The following is a 20,752-nucleotide window of genomic DNA, read 5'->3' as shown; positions in this document are numbered from 1 at the left end:
TAATACATGCTAGGGAGCTTTCCCATGTGATTTCACTTTATCATCACATAAATCTTGTAGTGATTTTGAGGGTACCCATCTTCTAGATGAAGAAAGTCTATTAATAGATTAACTTGCTCAAGATCACTCAATAAATTATGGAAAGAGCCAGAATTCCGAGCCAGGTTTTCTTAATGCAACATTCCACTGCCCTACTCTGCCTCTCAAAACCTGGAGGAGGGACCACAGCAGATCACATCATAGAGTTAGGCAGAGTCTTCTCTCTGTGCACGGTGTAATTCTGCAGGTGTGCAATAATCTCTGCATGACATGCCAGGTGGTGGCAGTGGTCCTTCTAAGTGTCAGTCTGCAAACGTACTAGCTGGAGAAACTCAGAAGGGCTTCACAAAGTTACAGCAAAACCACAGAGATGCTTCTGATAACAGAGGCACAAACTTAGAGATCAGTATCAGTGGTAACGATTTCAATTTTTCCAGTTTTTACTCATTATGCCGTTGGGTTCCTTTCCTTCCATCTTCATGGCTTACTACCATCAAGACACCTGCACCAGGATAAAGAGTATGCATATGCACTTTTATACTGAGCCCTAAGAGAGACCAATGGGCAAGTGTGAAGGAGCTAGCACAGGGCAGATGTGTACATCGGAAAAAACGAGAGGGGCAATCAAACCAGAGTGATAAGAGCAGATTTACCTGTTTCTTCATCTATTTTGAAAACACCAACACCAGAACCATCTCTAATGGAATAGCGGATCTCCCCGTCTCTTCCTGTGTCCTCATCATGAGCTGATACTGCCATTACTGATGAACCAATAGGGACGTCTTCCTTCACTATACCCTTTTCCACAAAGCTGGAAAACACCGGCGGGTGTAAGTTCTCATTCACATCAATGACCTCAACCTCAACATAACAGGTGGAAGACAGAGAAATCGGCTTCCCCTTGTCCTTGGCCCTCACGGTGAGATTATATACTTGCTTCTTCTCAAAGTCCAACTGCTGCACAATTCTAACCGCTCCGCTGAGCTTATCCACATCAAAGTTTCCTTCTCCGTGGTCCAGAAGACTATATCTCACTTGACTAGACTGACCTAAATCAGGATCATAGGCCTCTAACCACATGATTATGGTTCCTTCTGGAAGGTCCTCCCGAACTTTCACACGATAATTAGGTGGAATGAACTTGGGTGGGTTGTCATTAACATCCTCTAATGATACTTTCAGAAGTACAGTGGAAAGCAACTGAGGTTCTTCGCTGGCCTGATCCCTGGCTTCAATCTTTAAGTAATGCACATGCTGTAGCTCACGATCCAGAGGATCCACAATTTTAACAACACCGGTCATGCTGTCAATTGAAAATTTATCTGTGTCTGTAAGAATGGAGTATGTCACACGTCCGTTTGGCCCTAGATCTTTATCTGTGGCTTCGACCTGGATGATTTCACTATTGATCTCTTTGTCTTCACTCACTTCAACAAAATAGTGCTCCTGTAAAAACTCAGGTGGATTATCATTGGCATCCAAAACTCTGATATCTAGAAGATGCCAAGCGGCCTTCTGTGGTATGCCAAGGTCCGAGACTGAAATATTCAGGGTATATTTGTCCATTGTTTCACGGTCAAGTGGAGATAAGATTTTTAACATTCCAGTTTCCATGTCAATAATGAAGCAACTATCCTCATTTCCTCCAGAAATTGCATAGACCAGTTTTCCATTGAAACCAGTGTCAAGGTCAGTAGCATTCATGGAAATTATGTTGGAACCCACAGGATGGTTTTCCTTTACCTCGATCCCAGTGGGAAGAGTATTTCTAAATTGTGGGGCATGAGCATTGACAGAATGAGAATCAAAGAAAATATCCTCGACCTCTCCCTGACTATGTAATTTATTTGCCTGCAGGAGTTTCTCGGCCAGCATTTTGGCAACGCCAGTCTCTTCGCACTGCAAGTTTACTGGCTTGCGACTGGCAGCCACGGTTATGTTGATGTATAATGGTGTGGCAAAATTTTCTCCATCGGTAGCTGTAATTCTCAGACTGTGAAATGACACCTTTGCACCTAAGCCATCCATTAGCGGCTGCTTTAATGACAATACCCCAGAGTTGGGGTGTAAGCTAAACAAATCTAGTTCATTGCCAGCTTCAATCTGATAGCGGACCAACTGAAGTTCGTCAGCATCGATCGCAGACACAGTAGTTATTTGCTCTCCCACACCAAGATCCCTGGGAATGGTCCCTTCACAATTGATTTTCTCAAACAAGGGTGTGTTGTCATTCAAGTTATTGAGAGTAAGTGTGGCGAGCACTTCAACTTCCCGGCGGTATGGCAAGCCCCAGTCTGACGCTCGAATCCTCAGAGTATAAACCCGGGGCATGAGCTCATAGTCCAAGTTTTCTGAAGTACTCACTGCACCAGTGAAATGGTTGATCACGAACGGCACATGGTTTAGATTTGCAATACTATAGGTCACGTAGCCGTTCTCACCCTCGTCAGGGTCCACAGCACTCACGCTCATGACAGTAGTACCAACGGGCACATTCTCATCAAAAGATGCTTTGTACGCCGTCTGGGTAAATTCAGGGGGATTGGTGTTAGCACTCACGACTTTAACCAAGACTCTAGTAGAGGCTTTTCTGTCGCTTGTTGTGACTTCAAGTTCAAAATGGGCTGCCTGCTGTCTCTTAATTGGTTCTAAAATGGAAATGAGACCAGTGTTGTGATTCAAACTGAATTTAGCTTTTCCAGGTGTACTTTTGAAAACATACCTCAGGTGAGAATAACGAGGCGTAGCTTTCACCATGACCACAGGTGTGTTGGAAGGAGCAAATTCGCTTATTTCTGCTCTGTACACGTCCTTTTCAAACCTGACTGGCCCAGCTTTGAACTGTGGGGAAGTCACATGAATTACTTTTACAGAAGAGAACTGGGGAGGAGTTCCCTTATCTTTAGCCTGGAGCGTCAGATTGTAGCCAAAAGGATGACTGTCCCAATCAATGCCACCAACTGCTTTGATTTTATATTCTTTACTCCCCGGAGAGGACCTCACTGTTCTAAACTGTTGAAGGAGGTCACCTGCCACAATGCTTAAAGAAGCTATGTCCCCATTGGCACCCTGATCACAGTCATCCACTGTGACGATCGCGTACGTTGGGTCCTTGTCCAGTTCTGACGGCGATAACGTCACTGCTGTTATCACGGGAGCACATTCGTTGGCTTGTTCTACATGAATGGTTAGCTTGGCCATGCTGCTGATACCACTGCTACCGTACAGTTTCATTCCCCGGTCCACAGCAAGAATTTCCATCTCATAAAGCATGGTCTCTGCGTAATCAAGTCTACCCGTTAAAACTACTGCCCCACTGGTTGGGTGAATAGCAAACATGTCTGTTCGATCTTTAAAACTGTAGTAAAACTCTCCATTGGTTCCTATGTCTGCATCTGTGGCACTGACTCTTGCAATACTGGTCCTTATGGCTGTGTTTTCAGGTAAAGAAACACTGTATGAGGTGGGTGAGAACAACGGTCTCAAGTCGTTTGTATCCAGCACCTGCACCCTGACCACTGTTCGTGCTTCAGCGTTCGTATTTTTTTCAACTGCTTTGACTATCAAGGTGTAATGGTCTTTCACTTCTCTATTAAGAATAGCTGTATTTCCTCCTTTGGTCCTTATTCTTAGAAAGCAGAAGTCTCCAAGGATATACTCTTCAGCTTTGAATAGGTTTTCATTGTCTCCTGAGACAATTTTGTACCTTAATTCCCACACTGGATTTGTAATGTAAATACCCATCTTTACAGGATGCCCAACGTAGGTTTTAGCGGCAGAGTTTTCGTGCACAGTGACATTGTACTGGAAATGTGTAAACTGCAGGGGAGTCTGCTCAAGTGTTTGGCTTGCATCACTGTCTCCAAAATGTTGGAGGAGGAGGAGCAGAAGCAGAAGAAAGGGCAAATGTCTCCCCATCGCTTAACTCTCAGGAACCTAAAAGAGAAAAAAAGAAGAATCATCACTTTGGGGAAATAAAATAAAAAAGCGTAAACTTATTTCTTAAAGTTTGTCTTAGATCTTACATTTTAAGAAAATATTTTCCATCCATATGGAATATGAACAAAGGCAATGGTTTTCATTTTTTCTGCTTTCCAATATAAGTATCAACATTCTTCTAACATTTCTAGAATTACTGAGTTTCGGAACAATTTTTTATTCATATTTTAACGACTCAAGTTAAAGAACCACGAGTATCAGATGATAGACTATTAGGTGTAACAACTAAATTGTATTCTTATACCTAAATCTTCAAGGCAAATACAAGCAATTGTTAAAAAGGTAGATAATGAACATTGTTACATTTACTTATATACAATAAATTAAGTGCTCAAAAGCTCGCAAACTTAATGCCACTGCCATTATTCTGAGCGTGGGAAGCTTCACACAACAATTCAGAACAACAAAAAACCCTCAACAATGGTTTTCTATGACCTCCCGTAATCACAGCTCGTAATCTCATCTCAAAATTTATCCTGAAATTAAGTTATTTCTTTGCAAGAATGATTAAGTTCACTCCCTACATAATGTAAGGGTTTACTGCCTCATTTAGCACTATATAACTATTAAAGGTATTAAAATAATTATATCATCAAGTTTGACACTGAGGTCATTTCTGAAGCACCAACGTGAGCCAAAAAAAAGTCAGTTCACAAAGGGGAAACCAGCAGCTTGATATTAAAAGAGAACTTTTTCTCTCTAAGCCAGTGGAGCAAGTCTCATGGGCCACACCAATGTTTTAGCACCACTGCTGTCAACAACCAGTGCTCAGAGTGCCTACGTCTTCAGGGCACTGAACAATCTGTCACCCGAACGCAAGTCACACACACACGCACTTCACAATGCTACATCCGTTCCAGCAACATACACAGACGCCAATCAAGGCACAAGGTGGCAGGCACTGTGGGAGGGTCAGAGGGGGAAAGAGGACATTTGAGATGGGGCTGCCTTCAACAAGTGGGAAGGTGGGCAGTCCACTGGGCTGAGGCCTGGCAGGGGAGCAGGACCATTATTTTCAGACCAAGGGTTCCTCTAAATGCCAACAAATTCCCCTTGTAAATCCGTGGATCTCCACAAAACATCCCAGCGCCGGCCATCAGCAGAGGACAGCAGTGGACCCTTGGCTAAGTGGCTCTCAAATGGACATTCATGAAATGTGAATGCTACCAAAGGTGAAAGAAACAGCACACCCGAGGCTGGTTCAACAGCCAGGCTGAAATTAGCATGGCCACACTAATTTACAGAATCTTAACACAGCTACTGCCAACTTTGCCCCATTAGCCATTTCATGAGGGGGAAAAAAAACAAAAGCCCTGATATGCTGAAAGCAATTAGAAGCTTAATTGATACTGAATCACGTTCATGTTGGGCACCCTAACTTGAACTTTAAGCAATCATGCCTTCTCCTCAGCAGATAAAGTCAGGAAATTAGACAGATTTTTGGCCTCCAGGAGAACAATTATCATTTAAACAAAATAAGGCGACAATCTTTTCCTAAAACTCTCTCTTAATTTGGTCAACAGTTCTAATACTCAGGGAAATTTGAATATTATGTAATGATCCAGAAATTTTGTCACAACAAGTGAAACTTCCACTCAATTTAACCTACAGGCATTGAGAACCTGCTATCGGACAGACAGTGCTCGGGGCATGGAGGTAAAGACTGTTTCTAAAAGACAAAGTTCCCAATCCCAAGAATCTTACCAACTAGGAATAAAAAATACGTATACAGAAAACGCTCTAAAGGACACTTAAAAAGATGATGTTAAACAAGCACTCTTTCATTTAAGGAGACACATTATTATTATTCACTTTATTAGAAAGTATTATATCAGGATTCTATTGCAAGCAAATAAAATATTTTCGCTTTAATTCTACATATAAAATCTTACGCAGCCATTAAAAAGACTAAGACAGCTCTCCATACGTTAATATGTAAAGATGTCCAGGTATATTAACTGGAAAAACTAAACTGGTCCCATTTATGGTTGTAAAAAAGGGAAAGGAGATAAATTATGTGCATGGTTCATGGAGGTGCTTAAAAATGGACGGAAAAATCCTGGACAGATAAAAAATAAACTGTTAAGAGCAGTAACTTCTGGAGAATAGGCAGCTGAGGGAATGTTTATATTTTCACTTTTCTATATGAATTTTTTAGCCTAAGTACATGTTATCTTTATCATCCATTCACTCTCTTCATCAATTACATGATTCATTCAACGAATGTTTAATAAGCACCTACTATGCGTCAGGAGCAGTTCTGGATGCTGGGGTTACAAATGTGGACCAAGCTACCAACAAACCCTCATGGAAGATATGTTTCCTGGGGAGACAAACAAGTAAACAGAGGGTTTCAGATGCTGATGACTAAGTGCTAAGGAGAAAAAGAAAGGGGCAAGAGAGGCCCTGGTCAGGAACCTGAATTTGAGAAAAAGAGACCCCGATATTCAAAAGAACCTCAGCTCTACTGACACTTTGGGCAGATAATTCTTGATTTGGGGCTGGGGGGTGGAGACCTGCCCTGGGAACTGTAAAATGTTTCGTATTATTCCTGGTCTCCACCCACTAAAATCTCCTCCCCCAGTTAAAAATGTCACCAGATCCTGCCAAATGTCCCCTGGGGCTCAAAATCCCCTCCAGTAGAGAAGCACCAGGTAGAGACTCACCAGAGACCAGTGTGGGGCACAGTGGGTGAGGGGAGGGCAGTGAGGGAGATTTTTTCTTAACAAACTCTTAATTTTAGAATAGTTTTAGAGTCACAGAAAAGTTAAAGATAGTCTCCCGTACTGTCAATATCTCACATCACGGTACATTTGTCACAACTGGTGAACTGACATGGATACACTGTTATTCACTATTTAAGTCCCAATGCCCTTTCTTCTGTCCCAGGATCCCATCCATCCAACACCACCATATTACATTTACTCATCACATCTCCTTAGTGGCCCTCGGACTGGAACAGTTTCTCTGATTTTCCTTGTTTTGAGAAGGACTGGGCAGGTACTTTGTAGAATGCCCATCAACTGGAACTTGTCTGATGTTTTTCGCATGATGAGCCCGGGGCAGTGTGTCACGGGGGTGGGGGGAAGATCACAGAGGTGACATGCCATTTTCATCGCATCCTATCAACGTGACGGATGGCTGCTGAGGCTGACCTTGCTGACTCGATGAAGCAGAGCGTGTCGGGGTGCTCCACTGCGCAGCTACTCTTTGCCCCGCCCACTGCACTGTACTCTTTGGAATGAAGTCACCATGCGCAGCCCGCACTTAAGGAGTGGAGAGAGATGCTACATGAATGACTTCGAATTCTTCTAGAAGGGAGATTTGTCTATTCTCTCCTATTTCTGGGATTTATTCAATCACTTCTTTAGATCAGTATGGACTCGACGAACAGCTGTTTTTAGGATTTTGAATTTTACTGCAGATAAAATGAGAAACCACTTGAGGATTCTGACCAGGGGAGTGACACGCTCTTACGTAAAGTGAAAAGGGTCACGCCAGGACCTGTGTTGAGAAGTCAGCGTGGCCAGGGCAGAGTTGGGGGGAGACCAGGTGGAAGGCGACTGCAATAGCAGAGGGGAGCCCAAAAATGTAATGGGGTGAGGGGAGGGGAGTGATGAAATGCTGGACGGACTTCAGGATTTGCTGATGAGTTGGAGGGGGGAGGGGGAGAGAGAGACGTAGCAAAGAAGATTCCAACGACTGTGTGCTGAGCAAGAAGAACTAAGCTGTGAGGTACTGAGAGGGAAGACAGAGGAGGAACAAGTGAGGCAGGAAGAGCAGGAGTCCGGCTTTGGACAAGTTAAGGGGGAAGTGCCTGCTGTTATCCAAGGAAGGATTTCAAGCGGGCAACCAGATGTGTGGTGGTCCAGCCTGAAGACACGAATGTGAGAGCTGCCAGAGTATAGAAGATGCTATTTTAAACCATGAAACTGATGGGATCACCAATGGAGAGCACAGAGTAGAAAAGAAAACCAAGGACTGAGGACCCCGTTGCTCCCCAAGATTTAGAGGACAGAAGAGGAGACGAACCAGCAAACGGACAGAGCAGCCACTGCAGGAGAAGTGAGAAACAGCGGTGGGACAAAGACAAGACAAGTCAATCTTTTTGTACATTTCAAGCCCAACTTTAGAACTCGGCAGTGACGCCTACATGCTGGCCGGCGCCATGCTGCTCGCACCACCACTGCTGAAAGACCCTGGACACTCACCTCACCCCCAGGTCACAAGGATAGGCCCAACCTGTCAAGTCACTGCAGCTGCTCATCCCCATGGCATCTCAGCCACTCGGTCCGACCACAGCCTCCGGCACCACCCACTTCTCTCTCACGACTGGATTCCCAAACACCTGGATCACCTTTCCAACTCACCCACCACAGTTCTTCTGGGACACATGGCAGCAGGAATAAACCTTCTGCATCACATTCATAACCAAGTCCTTTTAAAACCCTGAACTTACTCTGCCAACTTGGCTAGCAGAATGCCACTATAATAAGAATAAATTATTAAATGCAACTCTTTTTTCCTTTTTTTAACAGCCATTGAAATTTTCCTTTTCTTTTTTTTGCAGGCAAGGATTCACCCTGAGCTAACATCTGTTGCCAATCTTCCTCTTCTTTTTTTCTCCCCAAAGCCCCCCAGTGCATGGTTGTATGTCCTAGCTGTAGGTCCTTCTAGTTCTTCTGTATCTGCCGCCACAGCATGGCAACTGACAGATGGGCGGTGTGGTTCCATGACCAGGAAACGAACTCAGGCCGCCAAAGCAGTGAGAGCATTGAACTTTAACAACTGGACCATCAGGGCTGGCTCTAAACCCAACTCTTTCGATTAGAAAAAAATCCACCTTTTAGGAGACATTACCTTACAGTAACGTAACCAAGAACTGTGAACTCGGGCTTCACGATAAAATGCCATGATCAAAACACCATGGCTGTCACTCTACGTAAAAGAAATCATAAAGCTGAAGGGGGGAGTGGGGAAACCAAAAAAGATACTAATACCATTTCATCTAAAAAGTACATTATTACCTAGCGTTCACGCTTATGAAAATTAAACTCCAAAAACCATTTTAGCCAAAGGATACACTTTGATATTTCGAAGGTGATCACACCACTGAATTCCTGAACTCGCAGTCATTTAGGATTTCTTCTACGCATTTTCAAAGTGAAAACAAAGAATGTTTACCTAGCTCAGCCTTTAGGGAAAAGAGCCTCAGGTCTAAAGCTTAAACATCTTTAGTAGAGATTTCCTAAAATCCATAGGAGAGAAAAATAATTCTCCTAGTAGATATCAGATATTAATGTGCTCAGATTTCTTCCCATAAAGTGTTTTCATCAATTACTGTGACTGCACATTCTGTAGCAAACAGAACAAGGCCCCAGCGCTGAGAAGGTAACTGTGTAAAATGCAAATATTTAGATCCCAAGCTGAAGCTTCAGAAGCGTTTCACATGCTTCAGAGACAGGACATCAGATGGGACACAGCATTACCCAATGCATAAATTCTGTTAAACACTGTATATTTATTATTTAGAGGCCACAATTCTCAGAAACGCTATCAGTCATTCCAGCCCTCAAGGCAACAGGGAAACCGCTTTAAACTTTCCATTCCACGTGATAATAAAAATACACAAAAATGAGTCCAGTCAAGAACTTTGTGTTCCCCTCATCACGCGCTCCTGTGTGCTCCCATTTTTGTACCAGCATCGGTGACAGCATCACTAGAATTTATCTTATTGAAATTTAGAGCTCAATGTTCAGTTGGAATAGTGTCACATTTTAAAAGTATTTTTTAAAGACGACTAAATTGCAAGGAAGAGAACTACATTTTTCAAAGAAGAATGTCATGAAGTTGTCAAAAAAACAGAATAGGAAATATAAATGACTCCTGTTTTTTAAAAATATTGTCTATTGAATAAATGTTTAATGATCTCTAAAATCACTTAATAGGAGTCAAAAGAAAGGAATGTATCTTACTAAGAAAGCCTGCTTGTTACTCAGGGATAATCCATTCACAGCTTTCAGACATTTACAGCAGAAAAAAAAAAATCTGCATTTTTCTAATACATTGTAATCGCCACGGACGGTACTTTTAAAAGCTTTCATTCTTATACTGAAAAATTAATGGGTAGACTATGTTTATTTTCTGGATGCATCCTAAATCTTTTAAAGCCATCTTAATACATTTTTCTGTAAAAATGGGGGGGGGGGGAGTAGCTATGAACCTAGAACTGAACAGCAACCTTAGGCTTGGTATGTATCATTTAACTACTTCTGGTAGCTCTGTATGCTGTTCATTTTGATTGGAGCTGCAGTAAGTCTGATTACTCTAGCAATGTCTTAATTTAAATACTGCCTTCAAATGATCCACCACTGACCCAATTTACAGTCTTCAAACTACTGATACTGACAGTGTGGAACGAGAAACCTGTCTCCTCTGTACATTATAACTCTTGCAGAACTTAAGAACTTCAGCATTTACATGATTGAATCAATCCAAAATAATTTTTTAAAAGTGTCCTTGCTCTTAAGAAAGTTAAACAGATTCTCTAATTTTTAAATAGCCTCCATATAAAATCTATGTAATTTACCTACTACATGAACCTATCAAATATGTCTGTGGACACTATGAAGATGACTGTTTCCCTCTGTTCTGTGTTACTGTGACATAAAAGACAAGACAGGGGCCGGCCCCATGGTGTAGTGGTTGGGTTCACACACTCTGCTTAGGTGGCCCAGGGTTCGTGGGTTCAGCTCCCAGGCACAGACTTACACACCACTCATCAAGCCATGCTGTGGCAGCACCCCACATACAAAATAGAGGAAGACTGGCACAGATGTTAGCTCAGTGACAAGCTTCCTCAAGCAAAAAGAGGAAGACTGGCAACAGATGTTAGCTCAGGGCCAGTCTTCCTCACCAAGAAAAAAAAAAAGACAAGACAGGTGAAGAAAGGCTGTGGGTATATTTCAGGATAGGCATCTCTGTGCTATTCTCTTCTCTCTCCTCTCTCCTCTTTTCACACACAGAAACACGACCACTATATATTAGTTATCCTCCAACCACTTCTCCTCATCCACACGCCAGGGCAAAATTTGCCCAAAGAGAAGTCCAATCATCAGACTGTTTACCTCCTGTGATTTAAGATCATCTCACCTAATGTATTTTTCTCTGCAGACAGAAATCATTTAAACGATTTTTTGGCAGAGTGGCCGGTAATTAACACGGCCACTTCTCCCACTCCCAAATTAGTAAGGTCTTATTACAGGTCAAATTATGGTGCTCCCTGTGTATTTCGGTACACATGGAGGCATTTCACTAAGTAATGGATCAGGAATGTGAATGCTCCACGGATAGCAAGAAAATGGAGTCAGGAGGTAGACGGTCCTTCCTCTTCCGCTCCTTAAAATGTTCTCTTTTCCTCCCTATTCTCTGTTCCTCCCACATCTCAGAAGAGACGGGACCCACCCGAGCTACAAATAAAGACGCCTTGATGCCATAAAATTTGGCCTCTTCTGCAGCTTTTCCCTAAATTCTCTCTCCCACTCAAACATGCACTCAAATGACCCTTCACAACTGTCACCCTCAGCAGAGGCTACGAATACACACTGGTTCACCCTGTTTAAAAATAGCCTGCACTCGGGGCAGGCCTGGTGGGACAGAGGTTAAGTTCATGCACTCTCCTTCAGCGGCCTGGGGTTCACAGGTTCAGATCCCAGGTGTGGACCTATGCACCACTCATCAAGCCCTGCTGTGGCAGCATCCCACATACAAAATAGAGGAAGATGGGCACAGATGTTAGCTCAGGGCCAATCTTCCTCACCAAAAATAAAAAAAACAAACTGCATTCAAAAAAATTCACTGCCTTCACACTAACACCCTTTTTCTTTCTTAGACTGGCAAAGCGTTCCAAGTTTGGCAGTGCAAGCTTGTCTTCCTGACAACTCTCTCTCCTCCTGACATCCCTTTGACCCTTACCTGCGCTACATGACCTCAGATCGACCCTGGCAGTAGAAACAGCTTCTGCCAATGTCACAAGCTAATCAAATGACCTTTTCTCAGTACTCATCCTCCCAGACCTACTGTCACATTTGACACTACTCACCCCCTCCCCAATACCCTGTGTCCTTAAGACACAAACTGCCTGAGACAAACAAGCAATCCATAACATAAAACAAATGAATGACACTAAATTTTCCTGGTTCTCTTCAACACTCTTGTATATTCTACCACTGACTCTTTCACCTGAACGTTTGGCATTACAAACTTCTGTCATCTGACTCCTTCCCTCCCCATGCATATTATCATCCTTAAGGATCCCATCCACTATGTCTTAATCCTAAGGGCCACTGAGGAATCCTGAGGTCCAGCTCTCCACTCCCTCAAGTGCCATGAACACTCGTCCTGAGACAGCATCAGACCTACGTTAGAGTCTTTTCACCCACTCCCCACCACAAAAGAATGGCGGGGCCACTGCATTCTCCTGTCAGCGAAGTTTCACCACTTCCCCAACCACTCGAGTTTGTGACCTAAGAAATCAAATAAAAGAGAGAGGGCTGGTGGGGCTGGCCCCGTGGCCAAGTGGTTATGTTCGCGCGCTCCGCTGCAGGCGGCCCAGCGTTTCGTTGGTTCGAATCCTGGGCGCGGACATGGCACTGCTCATCAAGCCACGCTGAGGCGGCATCCCACATGCCACAACTAGAAGGACCCACAAGGAAGAATATACAACTATATACCGGGGGGCTTTGGGAAGGAAAAATAAATAAATAAAATCTTTAAAAAAAAAAAAAGAGAGAGAGGGCTGGGAGATATAAAACCTGCGCTCTAGCCCTGACTGTCACTAATCAGCAGTGTGAATTCAAGAAAGCTGAATTCCATTCCTTTATTTGAAAAACTAAAGACTGGACTAAGATCTTTACAGCCTCCTACCCTCCCACAGACACACACTCTTCCTCCCTTCCCCCTACTTCTTCTAACCCCCCTCTCTAAAAAGTCAAGATTTCTATGAACTTGTATTCTTAACTGCCACAGCTTCATATCTAAAAACTTGTTTAGACTTGACGTTTTTTCTTTCTTGATTTTGCAAAATGGTTCCCTTTCCATTTCCGCTGTTTCCACCTAGCTCAGACTTGTATTGGGTCAGGCACAGCATTTCAATAACCTTTCCGTATTCCTGCGTTCTGGCCCCAAAAGTATTTAGCCTATGCACTGCCATCAAATTAATCTCATTAAAGCTTCTTTGTAGTATTATTCCCTAGTTCACAAATATTCATTATTTTCCCTTAGCCTGCTGACTAAGTAGATTCTTCATAGCCTTGTATTAAAGACCTTTGATAATCTGACCTCTACCTACTTTCCTAATTTAATCTTCCAATATTACTTCCTGCTTCAAACCAAAAAAGTATACCTCCCACAGGCTCGAAACCACCAAGCTGTCTGGTGCCAATGACACCACCTAGAGGTGGGGGCTCGAAACTTGTGACATCTCCATCCCTTCCCTTCTAAAGATAATGCAAACATAACTATTTTACTTTTTCCTGCCCTTTGCTGCTCACACGCAGTTTAGTTATTTTCACCTTTCTCTTCAACATTTCCTTCTTTCTCTCTCTTCGTAACTCCTGCCCCATAAGAATTATCTTCCCTCTCTTTCTAAGACAGGGCCAATGAAGCCCAGGTCATAGATTTTTTTATGACGAAAAAAGATAAGTCATAAGCCAAGTGCAAACAAGATTAAAGAAGCTGATGATAAACCAACCAACGCTTTTCCTAACGACAACGTGGCATGTTTAGCTCTTGGTCTCTTTTCTCACTATTCATCACACCACAAATCAAGTCACAGCAAAGGCTTCTACAACTTGCTTGACACGTGTCATTTCCTCTCCTGGAATTATTCCCTCCGATTCACTCTTCCGTCATCAGTCACCCTATCCTAACAGCCCCTCCCCCAGATCCCCGGCTGACCGAGGTGCTCCTAGTGGAGCTGTTATCACACCAGATATAACTGTTTACTGGTCCTTCACCCCCACTGGACTGTAAGCTCCTTGAGGGCAGGAAACGTGATCTGTTCACCACTGTACAGTGTCTGGCCCAACGTTTGGCACAGAGGAGATCCACAGTTGTTGGGTTCACGAATGGACAGATGGATGAAGATTGAGAAGGCAGGACTGAAGGAGGGGAGGAGGTAAGGAGAGATAACAAGGCAAAATAATACATCCGCCATTCTAAAATTAACAGGAAATCCAGGTGCGACCACCAGGCCAGTGACAACACTGCAGATGGCTGCCCTGGAGATGGCTCAAATTTCCAGCAGCTCAGAAAGAGGTCACCACCCACCTCAAAACACTTCCAAGTTGGCTCCAGGCGATGCCAGATCAGTCTGTAGGGCAGAGCTTATTATGAAGCCCTATGCTTGAATATTCTATGAAGGATGAGGATTAAACAACGACTGATACTCCTAAATGGTTTGTAGAAGACATTTATCTCCACAAATATAATAAACCTTTGGAATTAAGAATTTTGGCAATATATTTAAATCCGGGACTTAAATTTTTTAAAAGTTTTAAAATGTGAAATACACAGATTCCTCATCTAACTGAATACAATTTTGAAATAAAAAGCTCCTCTCAGATATGAGAAGAGAAAATGGCAACTTTCTGATCTTCGTTAAATGAATTACCTGAGTCACTCATTTCAGAAACTCCTTTCCAGTGCCTAAGGATAAACTAACACTTGCAAACTGAACAATTAAATGAAACGAAAAATAGCTTGGCTTCATCGTCTATATAATTTGGTCCAAAAAAGCTTACGAACTGCAATTTCCCTCTCATAAAGATTAAATAGACACCTAGCCTTATGGCTTCCTGCTATTAAATCAGGTCCTTTAGGCCACAAATTAGGCCACTGAGACAACATTAACGGAACAATAATGCACTAATTTGATTCAGTTTATTGAAACTATGTAAAATCAGCCAAGCTTGGGTGGAAAACAGGTGGCGGCAGACTTGATAAGGGAGTTAAAACGAACAATCTGTAAGATCCCTTTCACCTCTAACGTTCAAAGAAATGAGAATTTCAAAGCTGGCTCAAAAGCTAAGTCTAAAGACACACTAGAAAGACGGGATCAGAGGAAAGAAAACAGTACTAGTCTGCACATAATTTTTAGATTCCTCTTTTGGCACCTGTCCATAACAGGGATTTAAATGATCTATCAACATGATGAGAGCGCACTAGGGCTACTTCCAGCGACTAATTAAAAGATACGAATGAATAAACAGGTGGCCTGAATGCTTTTATGAAGTCCTCTAACAATCTCACTTCCTTTCAGAGTGACAAAGAATTTGGTTCATTTTTTTCAAGAAATGGGTACACAAGTGCACACTTTACTCAAATCAAACTTTACACTGAACTTGTGAAATGTCATGTTTGGCATAACTCTGTGTTATATCAATTGATGTTTTTACAAATTATGTAATGTTTTAAGTATTTTTACATCCATCTTAAAGGTTAAATACACAACAAGGTAAGAGGAATAATAATTCTAATTGTGGAACCAGAGCTGTCCTAAAACAGACAGACAAATATGAGAATTAACCTATACAACTGGAGAAACATATTTTCATGAGGACCCATAAGGACTGAACGTGATGCATAACAGAACCACAACTCTAAGAGTAATACGGAAAAACAACACCATTACCTAGTTTTAACACGTGGAAATATCTTCTTAAACTTCTGAAACCTATCTGAATATATGAAGCCTTAAGAATCTGCTTTTGTAAAAGATAAATAACTCAAGATCATTTGCCTTTTAAATCTCTGCTGATTTCAACAATCACTGTAAATAGTCAGAGAGGAAAAAAAAAAACTCCTCTACCAGCCACCAGAGTTGCTTAACAAAAGCCACTTAATGAAACCATAGTTGAGACACATGCAAAAAAAAAAACAAACTTTAACTGCATAGAAAATATTTACGAGTTTACTTTCCTAATGCACACAATTGCGTCCTTGTTTTCAAAGCCCTGCAATTCACATCAGTGGGAACAAAAAAATCTTAGAGACAACAGAAAGTTAGCTTCCTAGAAGACGCTTTGAGTAAGAAAAAGCATTGAAGAACCAGAATCTGTTTCTTAAAACAAAAAGATCTTACAAGTTTCTCTTCCAGAAAAGCTATTAACGAACCAATAAACAGCACATTTTGCAAATGTTTAGCCCCGCAGTTTATCTAGCGCACCTATTCTATCTCCATCGATCTACCAGTGAGTACCTAAACCTCAGAGCAGCACTCTCGCAGTGCACAAAACATCCAAGAGAACTCTGCGCCTCCATTTCTAAGATCCCCATCTCTTAGCCACTGGCCTCTCCTTTGATCTCACCTACGCTGTGAATATTTCATCCACTGGGAAATCAACCTAGCGGCGAGATCAGTTAAGTCATTAGCAGGCACGAGGGTTACCGGAGAGGAGAAAGTGGAGAGTGCGAAGTTTCCGAGCTCTGGGGCGCGGCGGAAGTTCTCGCCCTCCGGCCGCCGGAGCCCTGCGCCGGGCCGCCGCTTTGATGCCCAGCAATGGCTCCAGGACCAGACCCGGCGCGGCTCCGCTCGCTGCAGCCCTGCTCGTTAATTACCATTCGGTTCACGCCGCGAAGGCTCCCCCGTCCAGCTCCGCCTCCTCCCCAAGCCGCCGGAATGCACGGCCAGGACTGAACTTTCCAAGGGGACAGGCGCCGCGGCACCACCCCTTCCAGCCGGGCTCGCTCTTTCATCCCATTTTCCACAGCACCGGCAGGAGCACGATCCGGAGCTGGACCTAAGGAGCCGAGAGTCCGCCAGCCCGAGGCAGCAAGTTGCACGCCTCCGGGGCACTGGCAGCCGCGGCGCCCCTCGCCCACCCGCGCGCGAGCCCCAACTTGGTTTCCATCAAACTTACAGCAAAGTTGGCCCGAAGTGGCGGCGGCGCTCTCGGGGGCGCGCACCTTGTCGCCTCAGCGCGCCCCCGAGCGGGACCCGGGGCTGCCGGGGAGGGTCTCCCTGAGCCCGCAGGTCCACACGCTGCCCGGGGCCAGCCCTCGCCGCCCGCGCGCCCCGCTCCGAGGCCGCCCTGCTCGGCCCCGGCGCCTCACGCGCCCGGCGCGGGGTATATCCCTCCGCCCGCAGCCACGCCCGCGAGCGCCGGCGCTCGTTTCACCGGCGCGGAAAGTCCTGCCGACTTTCCCTGGCGGCGGGACTCGGAGTCTTCGGAGTCCCCGGGTCCCGGGTGCCGGGCAGCGACGGCCCGTCGCCGGTCAGCAATCCTCTGCCGCCCCAGCAGCCAACTGCTTGAGAGAAGGAGACGAGCGAGTGCCCAGGGTTGATCTGGCGACACTCCGAGGAACAGTTTGGGGCTTGCTTTAGTGCGGATGTTAGTTATGGCCAGCGCACAGATTTGTGCAGGGAATTAATATGGAATGTTTCCTGCTAGGAAAAGGGAAACATTAGCTTAGCTCCAAAATAACAAAAAGCTGAGCCTAACGGCACAGCTTTCCACGCCTCCCTTTAGATTCTCTAGAACCTTCAGGGAATTCCTAAATCTGCATGTGAATACCTCGGTTCTGGGTCTGCAATTGCTGGGTGGAATAACATCTTCCAAAAGGTCTCCAGAGGAATGCAGTTAGATCGGAATGTGCTTCCTTCTTCAATCCACACTAAGATCCCCGGAAAATGAAAGCGCTTCCTCCGCGACCTCTTTGTGTAGAGCTAGTGAGACCCCAGAACCTCTCCGACCCTGGGTACGAACCCCAACGCCAGCATCCCCCGGTGGACACCCCCGGTTCCCACGTCTGCAGGACAAAAGGCAGCTGTGCCGCCTCGTGCGCTCTCCCAGTGGGTAAGTCCACCCTGCAAACTGTGAACCCAGTCTACGTGAAATTACAAGTTCCCTAGGGAGAAGGGAAAGCCCCGGGCGTGCAGACGCCTCGCTCCGGGAACTCCCCCTAGCCGGAGAGCGCAGTCCGGCGTCCCCGGGCTGTGAGCCCATCCTCATCGCGAGCTCGGCACAGTTGAGGTTCAGCCGAGGCCCGGAGTTCTCCCCGGAGCTGGGAAATAGGCCAGAGAAAGGGGCGGACATGACCTCGGAAAGTTTGTGGGACTCGAACATTTTAACACTGTGAGGACAAAGAGATCTGATATCCCCGGAATCGATGGAGGGGGATGCAAGGGAACTGCGAAGCAGATGGGGGAGAGGGAGTCTAGGGTTCAAGAGAGAATTTCCCTGGTTCAAAGTTAATGCAGTGTTCTCTTAAGAAGGTGATTGAAAAAATAAAGGTATCTAGCAGGTTATGGCTGGGAAGGAAAAATAATGCCTGCAGAATGAGTATGCTGATTCATAGCACTGAAAGTGTTTGGTGGTCTTCCCTGCGCATTAGTTAGAATGTACACAAATTCGCACTCCCAGCAAACACCATCATCCCAACACCCGGCCACGGTCTTAACTGCGCAAAGTGCTCCTGGAGTTACAGGTCAATTTCATGCATGGAACACCTCGGAAGTAAGTGACCTGGATCTGCAAGCTCAACCGGTCTGCGCCTCTTGCCGAATTCTAACTCTCAACAAAACACAACCACACCAGAACGCCAACAGTTTGAGTTTTTGAGTTTGCCCGGGGCGGGGGGGGGGGGGCGACAGTAAAACGTAAAACGACCGTAACAAAATCCCAACACTTTAAATGGCACACAAGAATTCCTGGAGAAAATTACCATTCATTAAGAAATAATAACGCTTACTCGAGCTAAAACAACTGTTTGGGAATCCCGATTTTTCCAGGCTTTCTGCGAAACCTCATTGCCTGGAAGAAGTTACACTTCCTCGCCACAGGAACAGCCGAGAGCCAGAGACGGAGATTGCAGACTCCGGCGCTACCACGTTTTTACTGATCCTTAAGCCCCAACGGAACGAAACAGAGGTGCCTTTTTGCTACCACCGAATTACCTTCACATGAAAGAGAAACGTAGTTGAAGCTCCACGTTTGTCCTTTGAATAGTCGACCCTCCCTCACCCTGTCCCCAAAGGCTCTTGGAAATTAGAGGGATGGACGACGAAAACAAAAATGCTTTCCTCCAGCACGGCCTCTGCATCCAGTCTACCAAAGCTACTATTTGGAAATTAGACACAGAATGGGCCGGAGTGGGTGGTAAGCGAAGGCTGGGGTGGCGGCGACCGAGCTCACGCCCACGTCCCAGGAGCGCCCGGCAGGTCCAAGTTCGCGGTCCGCGCGGAACCCGGCAATGAGTGCGCGCCTTGCCGGGTGTCCGGACTAGAGGGCGCTGCGCCACTGCAGATCGCGCGGCCCCCGATGCGCCCTCCCTAGGCACCATTTCTATACGTAATAAGTTACATTCAAAATAATGCACAAACAACATAGCTTTTCAAGTTCTTTTGAACAGTGCTCTGTTATGTGTTTTATGAATTCCAAGATGTATGCATACTGATCCTTTTCATTCCCGAGCCATGCACTTCCAGAAAAGTGTGCAGCTCGCTGAGCGGAGAGACTGTAGGATACACACGCTTCCCTGCACTAGCTTAGAGCCAAACACCCCACGTAATTTCATTTACGTTTAAACTTAAATACAAAAAAGGCTTGCACTAAACAAAGAACTCACCAGTCCAGCTGAGTCCTCGGGGCTCCGCTTTAAAGTCCTCGGCAGCTCCGTAATCCCTCGCGAGCTGGGTATGTGTTAAAAGCCGGGTCTGAAGTACCAACTTTGCCTCCCTCTGATCTTCAGCATGTCCCCAACCAGAGTGCGATGCGCCCGCGCTGCCCAGACCCAGGTGGCCGCATCTCCAGAAGCTTCCGTCCTGGGTGAAACTTGGGCACCAAAAGGAGGCGAAATGAGAGAGCGCGATGGCTAGAGAGAGGGTCGAAGAGAAGCCAAGTTTGTCAGGACATGCCCAGGCAGCGAGCCGCCGAGTTTGGGAGTTGCGGCCGGGAGCTGCGGCGGATCACTGCCTCTTTCCCCACTCCCTCCCTGTTGGAGGAGGTGGGGGAGGGGAGGTGACGTCAGCGCCCCGCCTCGCCCCCAGGCCCCGGCGCGGACCGGGTTCTCCGGCGGGGTCCGCCTTCCGGACAGTAGCAGCAGCTAGCTTAGAGGCTGTGGCGTGTTCCCCTGCTACCGCGATCCCCACGGTCGCTGCGGTCCCTAAGGTGAAGCGCCGGCCGTCTGCACCCTGCACCGTCTCCCGGGCTCCGCCGGGTGCTGGCGCCCCTCGCGCTCAGCACCTGAGCGGCCCCGGAGCCCCGCTGCGGGCACCTCACCGGCTTGCTCCCTTTCCAGCCCTCTCCGGCAGCGTTTCCCACGCCTCGAACTGCAGGTGATGCTCTTCCTCTTCTGCAGCTGAAATTCGTCCCGCCGTCTCGCCTGCCGGGTTTTTGCAGGGCGGAAGCATGAACAGTCCCTGCAGACTGGCCTGGACGACTTGTACTTTGTAGCCTTCCAACTTCTGGATGTGATCTATTTTAAATACTTCTTGTGCTCTTAGCACGGTCTGTGGTCTTTGTGTTGAAAATCACGGAGCCATATTTTAATTTTCAAATCCTTTCCAAAAGCGCCTACGTTTTTAGACCGTATTTTGAAGCGTATAAGCTTCCGAGGGATGGGGGAAAGAGATGGAGGAGGAGCCAATTTCTAATATTTCTTACAAGTCATCCATAGTGATAGGGGCCAGTATACAAATCAATCGTCTACTCCT

At 45.5% G+C, this 20,752-nt stretch overlaps 1 protein-coding gene across 15 annotated transcripts in view; it reads right to left on the bottom strand.

Moving 5' to 3' along the window:
- The window catches only part of FAT1 (FAT atypical cadherin 1), a 131,578-nt gene extending 111,083 nt beyond the window's left edge, over positions 1-20,495 (bottom strand). For 9 of the 15 annotated variants that reach the window (XR_011534282.1, XR_011534283.1, XR_544649.2 and 6 more), the window contains exons 1-2: positions 19,666-20,495; positions 693-3,975 (exon numbers count right to left, since the gene is read on the bottom strand). Coding sequence is in view for 10 of the 15 variants with exons in the window: in XM_008518629.2 (XP_008516851.2) it covers positions 693-3,957 (3,265 nt within the window). In the remaining 5 variants the exon portion in view is untranslated. The other 6 variants (XM_070598520.1, XM_070598523.1, XM_070598517.1 and 3 more) reach the window with 5 other exon arrangements.
- Positions 20,496-20,752: the final 257 nt, after the last annotated feature.

Source organism: Equus przewalskii, chromosome 28, assembly GCF_037783145.1.
Source record: "Equus przewalskii isolate Varuska chromosome 28, EquPr2, whole genome shotgun sequence".
NCBI classification, from domain to species: Eukaryota; Metazoa; Chordata; class Mammalia; order Perissodactyla; family Equidae; genus Equus; species Equus przewalskii.
This window is presented reverse-complemented; position numbering and strand designations above follow the sequence as displayed.